This window comes from Thalassophryne amazonica, chromosome 9, assembly GCF_902500255.1.
Source record: "Thalassophryne amazonica chromosome 9, fThaAma1.1, whole genome shotgun sequence".
Lineage (NCBI taxonomy): Eukaryota > Metazoa > Chordata > Actinopteri > Batrachoidiformes > Batrachoididae > Thalassophryne > Thalassophryne amazonica.
This window is the reverse complement of record NC_047111.1, coordinates 97,255,075-97,268,497: the sequence shown is the minus strand read 5'-3', so window position 1 is coordinate 97,268,497 and position 13,423 is coordinate 97,255,075. Positions and strand designations below refer to the sequence as shown.

The 13,423-nt window shown below is 39.0% G+C and overlaps 1 protein-coding gene across 3 annotated transcripts in view; it reads right to left on the bottom strand.

Moving 5' to 3' along the window:
• Positions 1 to 7,261: 7,261 nt before the first annotated feature.
• LOC117517694 (RAC-beta serine/threonine-protein kinase-like) overlaps positions 7,262 to 13,423 on the bottom strand; it is a 41,394-nt gene continuing 35,232 nt past the window's right edge. For all 3 annotated transcript variants that reach the window (XM_034178816.1, XM_034178817.1, XM_034178818.1), the window contains exons 13-14: positions 10,021 to 10,123; positions 7,262 to 9,861 (exon numbers count right to left, since the gene is read on the bottom strand). In XM_034178816.1, coding sequence (XP_034034707.1) covers positions 9,782 to 9,861; positions 10,021 to 10,123 — 183 coding nt within the window. In that variant the 3' untranslated portion in view covers positions 7,262 to 9,781. The remainder of the gene's footprint in view (positions 9,862 to 10,020; positions 10,124 to 13,423) is intronic.

Below are 13,423 nucleotides of genomic sequence, written 5' to 3'. Positions count from 1 at the left end.
TTTTGTCTCTGCCTCATGCTTCAGCTACTGTTGCTAATTTTGGACAGCCTTTTTGTGTACCGACCCACGGCTGCATTAAACTCTGTTAAGCTGAATCCTGATTCCTGCATTTGTGTCCAACCTTCTGGTTCCATCAGACCTGTCACAGGGACAGTCGATTGTCTGACATCTGGAAACACTGTACAAAGCCAGTGACTCTTTGTGCAGTAACTTTGCAGCAACAAAGATAAATGTTGTCTTTTTCACCTTAATTGTTGTTAATACAAATACAAATCTGTTGATTTACCGGACCAAACCACAGGGTTATTGGTGAAATGAATCCAAGCCAGTGACAGGGTGCTTGTATTGTTGAAATCTCTAAAGTGGCTATTTCTTTGACAAAATTGGAAGGGGGAACTGCTATCAAAATTTAGATCTGCGGGTTTCCACAAATGCACCAGTCTCTATATTTATTGGTGAGGTCTTCTTGCGAACAAATGTAGAAACTCATTAGGCACAGTTTTTATGCTTAATACCTCTCCCCATCTACAAGAAGAAAGAACCTGATGTGCATGTTCGTGACGGTGGGAGGACAGACACACACAAGCACAGAGTGTGAAAACTCCTTACAGAAATGAACTGGCGAGCTTGAACATAGGACCTCCTGACTGTGAGGTTAAAGTGCTAACCACCGCACCACAACAACAAATGTGGATCACCACCACGAGCAAAGTTTAGGACAGGCAGTCATTCTGTCAATATGTGCTTGACACAAAGGAAACCTTAGTTGTCAGCTAATAATATGTTTCAGCAACCCACATGTGCTTTATTCATGATGCAAAATGGAATTTGAGAGAACAGTGATTGCCTGTTTGATCTCATACATAGATGGAAAGAAAGATAGAGAATTTGCCATTCGTACTTGCACATAAGGTTTGGGCACATTGGAATTCCTGTGCAGAGTTTGAGTAAATAAATATAAAGCTATAAAAGTATAAAAAGGATACCTGGTGCTCCTAAAAAATATTACAAAGTACCAGGTTAATTCACCCTATTGAGGTTTCAAATCCTGCAAAATTTCAGAGTTCGCCGCTCTGCGAGATGTCATTAATGTTGACATAAAGGCTGCAATTTAACCGCTGCACACAGACAACAGCATTAACATTGCAACATAAAACTCTTTGTATATTGTGTTCAAAACTCTAGTGACTATATTATCCAGGTTTTTAGACGCTGTTATTGTTTTTATGTAAACATGCAAAAACCGTGAGCCGCAATCTCTTCCTGTTCATGTCATTGTGGTGGAAAGTGAAGTTTGCTCTTTAATACCCTGCTGATTGTCCTTTACAACACTGTTTGTGCTGTTTGTTCCAGAGTAATATATGTAAGATGTCTGAAATTCGGTTTGCGTTAAGTTCCACACAGGTTAAACTTAACAGACACAGAATATTGGTTTTAGCAAGTTCTCAGGGTCTGATGCATGCAGTCTCTTATTAACTTGGTGAAAAGCATAAAAATTACATTTTGGTAGTCTAATGTTCATTTGCAATTGTCATGTGGTTTCTCCATGCTGTTTAGACTGCAGCGACTCCCTGGTGTGCAAGGTTTTATGGGATATCTCAGTAGGGAGAATGGGGATTGGGAACAGCAGTTATTGCACACTTGCATTCCAAACACAGTAAGACATGTAAAACAATGCGATATTCATGAGAGCAGCAAAACAAAATAGAAACGGCATGCAGTGCATTGTATTTTTGCTTTGCACCCCCCCCAAATTTCCTGCAGCCACTACTGCACACTAAACTGCTGGAATGCAGTCTGACATGTGAACACATCACTGTGGTTGTTTGTTGTATATTATTCTTCATTTATTTGCATTTTTTGACTCTTGTATGCCTGCAAAAACGTTGCTGTTGTTCTTAGTACATTTATTTAAGACATTTTGTCAGTGTTCAAGCACAGGAAAGAGACACAAAAAACCACCACTTATTCGCCTTAAACAAACAAAAAAAAAAAAATCACAGCTTAAACTAAACTTATAACTTCGAGCATGTGCTCTCTAAAAACACACAAAGCGACTCTTACAGGAAGACTCCACAAACGCCTCACATTCTTTATTCCCATGCGCAGTGAAGGCAGCACGAGTAGCCACTCCCTGTCTTGCTCTGTGTGCGGGAACATGTGAGGCGGGCTGAGTGGGCGTGGTCACTCCCCGGCAGCACATGTCAGCTGCCGCCTGAGGGCCGAAAAGCACCGTGAGGTTTGGACCGAGAACACAGAGGCGCCGCACACGACACAAAGGCACAAACACAGCTTCAAGCGCTTACGTAACCCAGCCCGTCCTTTTATCCCCTCAACATGACGTAACATGCAGGTATCAGCATTTCTCAGCCTGGAGCGACGCTGATCATTCTTCCATGGAATGGCCGGCAAACATCCTCTGAAGTGTTAAAATCATCAAAATGACAACTGATATGATAAATCGAGGATTGCTGCGTTATATATAACGCAAGTTGAGTTTTTAAACCAGTCCCAGCTTTGTGATGAGACTGTCACAAAGTTGTGAAAATTGCATTTGTCACAAAGCACAAACGTGCAAGGCCAAATACTTAAGATTATAAAATTACTTAAAGTTATCAACAAGACCAGAACTAATGCCCCACTGAACATTATTTAGCACCTACACTAAGACTCTTCTTGACCCCAGTTTAACCAATACCCACTGGAAAACTAGACTCCAAATTCTTTAAAACAACTAAATGCCTCAAAACATTTAACTGAAATTATTCAACTATCAGTGAATTTTAAGTGGAATAAATATGAGCAACATTCATCTTGCTGATCACCACACTAAAGCTTTATACATAAATAAACCGAAACAAGTGAATTTCAAGCTGCATGCAACTTCATATCCAGTGTCTGCAAATGCTTTCCGCAGGTGTGATGTAACAGTGTTATTTGAGTTTACTATATGATGTAACTGCTGTTACACAATGAAAAAAAGTTGATTCTTCTGATTTAGTATATTTCTGTGGGGATTCTGTTTCCCTCTCTCTCTCACACACACAGACCCCATTCACTGCATACCTTGATCACCCATCTTTCATGCTCTTTTGTTCATGGCTGGTGAGCAATATAAAAGAAGTTAACTGCATTTAACGTGAATATGTAGTCACTCTAACCCACACGTCCCTGTGACAACTGGTATACATCCAGAAATTCCCACAATTAATCACCAATTAACACTCAAGTATTAATTGGTGGCACACTTCATTGACAGCCTGTTTGGACTGCCCAAAACAAATCTAATGACTAAGTTTTTATAAAAGGTAAGTGAGGAACGATCTAACACTTAACTTTCAATTTCAAATATATGTTTGAACATTGTTATAAAAGGATAGAAAGACGCCTTCTTGATTCCAATTTAACCATCATACACGTAAACCTAACAAATTACACTATATATATATATGTATGTGTGTGTGTGTGTGTATAGCCAAGTGGCCTCTGTGAGTGTATGTGTGCATGCGTCTGTATGGCTTTGATCACAGAGAAACTGCGTAGAGCTAACATTTGCAGTTTGACATGGTTATGTATTTTTGGTCAAGGACAAATGCTGCGAAAACGCAAAGTTGATAGGACTAATATTTTTGGAGAAATTAGCGATATTAGCTAATAACAGTTAACAATGGACATTGTGCTGCAGTGCACCATGGGAGTTTGGGGTTTTAAATGTTATTGTGGTTCATGTTAAACAGTGTTATTAGTGTTATTGTGTTTTTGTAGTTCAACTGGTTTAGTCAGTTTAGTTAAGCGTCATGTTGGCGGTACCATGACTGAGAACTCTAGTGCATTTGATATCTTCTGACACCATCTATGGTTGTGGCTGTGTAAAAATAAAAGCAGCTGCTCGAGGCAGAAAGCAGAAAAGACAAAAAGCTCTGCATGTGTGCGTATAACTTTGATTACGGACAAACTGGGGAGAGATGACATTTGCCGTCTGGTATACTTATTTATTTTAGGTCATGGACGAACGCTGTTAAAATGGAACATTGATAGGACTAATATTTTGGGAGAAACTACATACTAGCTAACAACACTGAACAACTGAGGTTAATGATTACATTCTGGACTCACATGCCATTCCAGCAAGGGCAGTAAATCATATATATACGTTTAAAATACACGGATGATACAAGAAAGTGAAAACACTTATTTCCATTGTGGTCCATTTAAAAATCAAATGACAAAATAGAAGTAAAAATAAAACAATAATACTGATCATAATAATAGCGTGTATATGATAACAAGAACCTAAACAATTCATAAATACATTAAGACTGTAAATTACCATTAAAAATTATGTAATTAACAGGAAATAAAAGGATTGAGTTCTTTTAAAAAGTGTTGAGGCCTAAGGTCTAAAGTTTAAAAACATTCTGGACTCACACGCCATTCCAACTCATTACAGAAACTTTGCACAATATATTACCACCCCCTGTCAGCTTCCCATTTTTAAACACTACCTTATCTTTTGTGTGTATAGAAAATGTTTTAGATCTTTGAGTTCAGCTTGTGAAAAATGGGAGCAAAAATAAAAGTGTTGCATTTATATTTTTGTTCAGTGTATATAGGACTTTCACAGGAATCAAAGCACGAAACAAAAACCAGTAATAAAATAAATCCCAATAATAAAAAGCACGCTACAACAATGTACAAAATCCTAAATTAAAGATCTGGTAATACAGAAAAAGTTGTTTTTCCCCCCTCCTCCAAGGCATTTTGACAACTTGTACTTTGTGTGTGTACACACACACACACACCTTTTATTTATTTTGTTGTACGAATGCACCAGTAGGACTGCAAACCAATTTCACTGTACCCTATGGAATGACAAAAAAGGAATTTTGATTCTGATGTGCAGTGGTATCAGTAGTACCATATCTTGTTCTTCCAGGCCTATTTAATTTCATTACTTCTTATAGAGCTGCACAAGTCAATAACAATGAACAAGTACATATTTAAAAAAAAAAAGGAATAATGGTGTCAGAATCCCGACCCCCCCAGCTGATTACTTTTATTTAACCAAGAGAGTATTGTGTAATACTGCCCTGGCCAAGATGGCACAAACAACTCACAATTAAAAATAGTTTAATACATATTTACTGCAAACACCAAATCACAAAGTAGTGGAAACTTTGGGACATTCTGGATTCAGAAAACACATGGTGTATGCCAATCATGGATTACAGATCTTTCCTTTGATGAACATCAACTAAGAACTCTGTACTTACAAATCTTTGTGATGTCATGAGGGCCAGTTCTTAGAAAAACAAAACAAAATGACCCATTTTCACAGAGTTCTGTCAAAATTGAAACTCCTGGGACAGAAGAACAGATGGACACTGGGGATAGGAAAATTCCATTCAGGACACCATGTACCAAAAGGTGAAACTGTTACAGGCACCGACTACCTACAACTGCAATTTGGGCCATATCGGAAAGACTGTTTGCCCTCGGTAATGGTAGGCACCTCTGCAAGAACACTATACTTTCCAACTGGCTTTGGGGATAATGACTAGTGGAGAAAACTAAAACGAAGGCAGGGGGTGGCAGGGCTGATACTCCCACTAACTTAAGATAAACTGTACATGTAGAACCGCTGTGAAATTGTTCACAATTAAAAAGTTCTGTTCAATGTTAAAAAAGTGGATAATACAAATTTCAGCACCTTGTCACGCAGGAGAAGCCCAGACTGATAAGGAAACACTAGCATATATTAAAGACAGTTTAAAACATATTCACTCACTGTCTTTCAGAATTACATTCATAAACCAATAGAAATCAACTATCTGAGTAGAATAACTGCCCCCCCCCCCCCCCCCCCAAAAAAGACAACCATTATGAATTTGACATCTCTGAAGAGGACTGAGTATATGGGGAAGAATGATAATAAACAGCAAGTTAAAAAGTAAAACCAGGAAAAAAAAATAAGAAAAATGAATTTCTTCCAAATAACACATTGGATGCAAACATTTGAGAAAAATGGGTAAGTTGAGCAGGTCATCTGCACCAGCCCTTAATTTATTACCAGTGACTCAACAGCGTAGCACCAATTCAGTGGGTGTAATGTAATTTACAGTTTAACACCCAGTATTGCATATGAAAACGGTGCACCTCTTGCATTAATCATTTCATATTGTGTGGTGAATCCGAGCAGTTGGGAAGAAATGAAGATAATGAAAAGACATTGCACTAAAAGAAAAATCTCACAATGGACCATGTTCATGTTGTGTATCAGCTTTCTACATGATTTACACCTCCAGCTATCATATGCACAATCAAATCCAGCAGTACATTCAAACTGAAAGCAACAGCAGTTTAGATACATGGATTTTATTTTGTGTGTGTGTATGTATGTGTGCTTTTTATAATTCGTAAAAAGATTGTTGATATGAATTCAAAAGTGTAATTGTAATGAGGCTTTTGAGATACGGACATGTATTTTTGCTTTGTGGAAAGGCTTCTGAAAATCGTAGTCAAGTATTACTGTTGCTGTTAAAAATACAGCATATCTTAATCTTTAACTGGTATAAAGATGTACTTTTATAAAATGGTGTGTCATGGTAAGTTTACTATCCATATTTTGGAGTATTATTAACACCAGCTTAGTGTTGCTGCTGTCTTTACTATTATGATTAATTTATGCAGATGGTAAATAACAGAAATTACAGTATCTGAATTAGTCTGCATCCGTTTGCAATGGTCCGGCTTTATCTTAGAACAGCAACATAACCATTCTTCCCAGTTGCCATCTCATTTTGTAAAGGAATACAAATAACTTTGCCCTTTAAGTGGTTATGAGAGTGCAAGACCGTGTCACATATCCCCATTAACAGCTTATAACAATGCCTACAAGACAACAGCATGGATTTTTCAGCAAACAGTCCTGGGTTTGCACAGTTCCATAGCTTCACAACACTGCACCAATGCCACAACTAATGGTGTTAACAATACGCACAACATAAAGCAAATAAAATAAAAATGCCGACTACCAAAAGAGGCCACTTTTACAGTAGTTGCAGCCCGACAATCCACCTCAACTTCCAACACTGCAACAGATGATGCTCTCCAGCACTATGGATTATAAACTGGATGCACTACTGCGCTTCATCAACAATAGCTACAACAATCTCTTTGAGGATACTCAAATACTCCTTAAAGTTTGTAGTTCATCCTTTTAGTGGATTTGAAGATTTTTTTTTTTCGTGGTTGGCATAGGTTTTGGGAAGCTGTAAGTGGCAGCATGCACATGGTCCATTTGATGAAAATGAGGTCTGTTTTAAATCACTAAGTGCTTGTCGACCCTCTTAAATAACATGGCTGGTGTATATTTTAATGATCAAAGTAAAAAAAAAAGTGTTAGAATTAAAAAATCAACTTGTTTTAAAATACAACATATACACCTTGTGCATTTAGCTTTCCCAATTCCCGTTGTCGCACTCAACAGATCTACTAACAAAGATCACATTTTGAGATGAGAGCAAACTAATATACAATTGACTCTTTGCATACAGCTTGAGGAAAATGAAACCATCTCTCTCCAACACCTCACTTTCGTTGAGTACTAAAAGAAAAAAAAAAAATGCTTCTGCGATGGACACACTTCTATTTTTCAGCATTACCAATTCATCCATTGTTCCTGATGCATATTGCGCAAGTGTTGTATAAAGATGTGCACACACACACACGAAATCTCAAGCTCTCACACACGCATTCTGATAGTGATGACATTCCATTTGAATTTGATGCCCCCGTTTTCTCAAAACACACATACACACAGCTAGCAGAAAAAACGGCCAACAAATTGCCACAAGTTTTTGTCCCTCATACAAGAATAATTAGGGATGCACCGATCCGCACTTTCTTGAAACTGAAGGCACTAACCAGTACTGAACACAAGTTTCATGTCAGTTTTTCTTTTAAATGGACAACTTGCTACACAATTAACAAATGATCTGGTCTGGCTTGCAAAACTAATTTAGAATTTTATGACCAAAAGTAAAAAAGAGATGCTCCACCAGGTGGCGACTTGCTCTATGGATACAGAATGGACATGAAGAGAGAGAACTATTTTGGCGGAAAATTATTATTATTATTTTTTTTTTAAGTGATGCGATCATGCTTCCACAGTCAGGTCCATGAGTATTTGGACAGTGACAATTTTGAAATCTTGCCTATAAAACCACAACAGAGCTAAAATTAAACAATCAAGATGTGCTTGCATCAACTTTCAACTTCAATTTAAGGAGTTTAACGAAACTACTCTATTGACCATTTATGAATTACGAACATTTTAAATACATAGTCCCTCCATTTTCATTGCCATGAGAAACTGGAGGAACTAAAACACAAGGAACTTTGTTAATCAAAATCGTAAGTTATGTTTTTCTTAAAATGAGAACTTTCAACAACAGTTTGCCAGAATGCACATGTAGGAGACTCAATAACTGTTTTCATCTATGAAAATCCTTCTCTGTTCCACTCTCCCATGAAGCTGCATAACTGGTTGTGAAACATACAAAGGCTACACAAACCCAAGTTCCTCCAATTACAGCAGAATGGAACTCCTTCAGCGTTGTCATGGAGGTGTTGGTGGCTTCCCTCTTTAGTCTCCTACTTGCATGGTCACTCACTGTTTGAGAACCGCCTTTTCCAGACAGACTTACCCCACATACTATTTCTATTTCTTAATGAGTAAAGTAAATGTAGTAGAAGATATATGCACTGACTTGGAAAAGTTCATGCATCCATCTACTGACGTGTCTAAAGGAAACTGGCTGTGAAAGTGATGTTTTCCATCCATCTGTTTTCTAAACCCACTCATTCCAGGAAAGGGGGCAGGAGGCTGGAGTCTATACTAGCAATCACTGGACAAGAGGGAGGATACCTCTGGAACAGGCCACCAGTCTATCAGAAGGCCAACACAGGCAAATGTGCCAATGTGTATCTACAATAATTCTTAGTTCAACCAATTACTTATGGCCTCTGAAAACGGAGGGACTGCGGATAAAATAGCAGTAATTCCTAAAGGGTTAATGCGGTATTTTTGTTGAACTCTTTGAATTAAAGCTGAAAGGCTACATTACAAGCAGCTATTGTTTCATTTCAACTCCACCATGGCAGCATAGAAAAAAAATTATAAAAACGGTCTCTATCCAAACACATGGGCTTAATTACGTCTTGGCAATATAAAGAGAAAAGCGGAAACAGTATTTAAAGCAGATCAGTCACACTGGTTGACAGTGTACACACAGATACCATCAGTGTTTCTGATCGGTGCATCCCCAAAGAGCCACTTCATCACCAGTGGTGATGTTGAACAGATTGTGAAGAAGAGCACTTGGAAATGCCACAAGCAAACTGTATGGCTTCTCAAAAAGGCCAGAGAAAAGAGTGGCAGAAGCTGCTGATGGTTAGTTTCACGGTCAGAAAAAGCAGCAGCAGTTGTGTATAGGCCATCCGAAGGTGCTAAAGTCCTGATTATGTTGATGACTGTGAGGTACTGAAGACCAGTTTGATACAGTACAGCCAATGTGGCCAGACTTTGTCCGTAGTGTGGACGAAAAGGATGTATAATGAACAATATGGCCGTCGACCTAGGCACTTATATCCTGCTGATACCAAAACTCCAGTAAAGATGGGATTCTGGTTATTTAATAGCTGCAAAGGATGTGGCCAAGTGAGCCGTCTGTTCATGCCTCATGTGATTTATGTGTGTGTGCGTGGGCCAGAGAGGCTGTTAGTCTCTTATGCTAGCAGAATAGGAGAATTGGGGGAAATGTGCTGGCTGGCTGGTGTCCTCGAAGTCCAGACTGTTATCTGTAAAAGCCAATAACACAAGAGAAGTCAGTCTGTAGGTTCCAGTCAATCCATGTGCACCTGATCAACTGAGTCAGAAGGACCATCCCACGTCAATGCACCAACAGCACTTTGCTGTGTGTACACGTGAGAGCTTGGCCACACTCAAATGCTACTTACACTTGTCTGGAGGCGTGAGCGTGATGGTCTGTGCTGTGAACTCCTCGTCAAAGTACCGGGTGTCAGTCTCTGATGTGACTTGCGGTCTGAAGAGTGGGGTGAGCTGAAGTGGGAGAGACAAAAAGATTGTTAGCTGTCCGTTGCCCAAGAAGAAACAACAGTGAATTTAAAAACAAACAAACAAAAAAAAACATTAAAACATGAGGAACCTGCACACAGTCCTTTCAGAATTATTGCCACCACTGAAGCTTCAAGTTCAATTTCAAATTATTTTCATTTATATAATGCCAAATCACAACAGAGTTGCCTCAAGGTGCTTCACACAAGTAAGGTCTAACCTTACTAACCCCCAGAGCAACAGTGGGAAGGAAAAACTCCCTCTGAGGAAGAAACCTCAAGCAGACCAGACTCAAAGGGGTGACCCTATGCTTGGGCTATGCTACAGACACAAATTACAGAACAATTCACAAAAAGAATGTACAGGAAATGCTGTTGGTGCACAGGACAGGAGGGTCACCAGCACAAATACCACACCCATCTCTGGATGGAGCTGCACCTTAAACAGAGAGAAAAAACAGAATCAGGCATCAGAAAAACAAGAAATACAATATCATTTGCCAGCATTAATCAACAAGAAAAACAGAATAAATACTAAGGTGATCGCCGGCCACTAGCCCTAAGATTCACTAAAAGACACAGAAGTCAGGTGAAGTTGAGACCACGGCTCGCTCTGTTTACTAATAAAATGAATTAAAAGAGTAAAAAGTGTAAAACAAAACTATACCAGTATGCTAGCCATATGAAGGGGAAAATACAGTTGTGCTCAAAAGTTTACATACCCTGGCAGAAAGTTTAGTTTTTTTGGCCATTTTTAAGAGAATATGAATAACACAAAAACTTTGTTTCACTCATGGTTAGTGGTTGGGTGAAGCCATTTATTGTCAAACAACTGTGTTTACTCTTTTGAAATCATGATGACAACACAAACTACCCAAATGACCCAGATCAAAAGTTTACATACTCCTTTGCTTAATACTGTGTATTGCCCCTTTAACATCACTGACAGCTTGGAGTCTTTTGTGGTAGTTTGGACGAGGCTCTCTGATGGCAAAACTGCCACTGAATACATCTTGGACTTTATTTACATTAATTACAAAGAAATACAAACAGTATGGACCTTTATGGTAAATCTGCATGGAGTAGACAGTTCTCAAAAACTGAGTGACTGTGCAAGAAGGAGAAGAGTGAGGAAAGCCACCAAGACACCCAGACCACCCAGGAGAAGTTATGGGCTTATGTGGCTGTGATTGGAGAAATTGTGCACAGCGCAAGCTTTGCATTTTACATCACTACTCTTAGCTTCATAGTGGAGTAGAGCAGAGAAGGATTTTCTTTCACCAAAACAGATCAAATCCAGGCTTGCATCTCCGATGTACCTTCTGGCAATTTGTAGCTAAACTTTCAGGTCTTCTTTTTAAGAAAATCCTCCTCTATACCACTTCATCATGAAGATGGATAACCGCTGATACAAAATGCAATGTTTGCACTGTGCATAATTTCTAAAATCACAGCCGCATAAGCCTATAACTTGTTCTGGGTTGTCTGGGTGTCTTGGTGGCTTCCCTCACTGTTCTACTTCTTGCACAGTCACTCAGTTTTTGAGAACTGTCTACTCCATACAGATTTACCACAGAGTGCCATATTGTTTATATTTCTTCATAATTGATGTAAATAAAGTCCAAAACATATTCAGTAGCAGCTTTACCATCAGAGAGCCTTGTCCACAACTACCACAAAAGACTCCAAGCTGTCACTGATGTTAAAGGGGGCAATACACAGTATTAAGAACAGGGGTATGTAAACTTTTGATCAGGTTCTTTTGGATAGTTTCTTTTGGACAGATATGAAAAGAGTAAACACTGTTGTTTGCCAATAAATGGCTTCACCCAACCATTAGTCTAAGATAGCATCACGCCACGCAAGGTGGAATACTTCTAATTTTGAACGACGCCATTTCCGTTCTAGACCTCTTGCCTTATGCTTGAGGTCACGCAGGTAATCATCGAACCAAAGTGACTGTGATTTGGGGGAGCGCGGTTTTAACACAGGTGGTGCCATCATGTCAAGTGTAGTTTTGAGCACTGAGTTTAAACTATCCGCAAGTCTGTCTACTGACTGGGTATTGGCCAAATGTGAAGCTAAGACACCAGGCAGTCTAGCTTCAAGTTCAGTCTTAGTTGAGGAGTTGATGCATCGGCGTAGTGATATATAAGGTTGTTGTTCCACTAAACATGGTAGTGAAACTGTAAAAATAAGTGAGTGATCAGACACCACTGATGTAAGAGGCATGATGTCAATATTCGTGACAGCAATACCACGTGTGAGAACCAGATCCAGGGTATTTCCACTAATGTGCGTCGAGTTCCGAATGCATTGCCGAAATCCTAATGCATCCACAATTTCCATAAATGATTTGCAGAGGGGATCAGAAGGCTTATTTACAACCCCTGGCAATAATTATGGAATCACCGGCCTCGGAGGATGTTCATTCAGTTGTTTAATTTTGTAGAAAAAAAACAGATCACAGACATGACACAAAACTAAAGTCATTTCAAATGGCAACTTTCTGGCTTTAAGAAACACTATAAGAAATCAAGAAAAAAAAATGTGGCAGTCAGTAACGGTTACTTTTTTAGAGCAAGCAGAGGGAAAAAAATATGGACTCACTCAATTCTGAGGAATAAATTATGGAATCACCCTGTAAATTTTCATCCCCAAAACTAACACCTGTATCAAATCAGATCTGCTCGTTAGTCTGCATCTAAAAAGGAGTGATCACATCTTGGAGAGCTGTTGCACCAAGTGGACTGACATGAATCATGGCTCCAACACGAGAGATGTCAATTGAAACAAAGGAGAGGATTATCAAACTGTTAAAAGAGGGTAAATCATCACGCAATGTTGCAAAAGATGTTGGTTGTTCACAGTCAGCTGTGACTAAACTCTGGACCAAATACAAACAACATGGGAAGGTTGTTAAAGGCAAACATACTGGTAGACCAAGGAAGACATCAAAGCATCAAGACAGAAAACTTAAAGCAATATGTCTCAAAAATCGAAAATGCACGACAAAACAAATGAGGAACGAATGGGAGGAAACTGGAGTCAACGTCTGTGACCGAACTGTAAGAAACCGCCTAAAGGAAATGGGATTTACATACAGAAAAGCTAAACGAAAGCCATCATTAACACCTAAACAGAAAAAAACAAGGTTACAATGGGCTAAGGAAAAGCAATCGTCGACTGTGGATGACTGGATGAAAGTCATATTCAGTGATGAATCTCGAATCTGCATTGGGCAAGGTGGTGATGCTGGAACTTTTGTTTGGTGCCGTTCCAATGA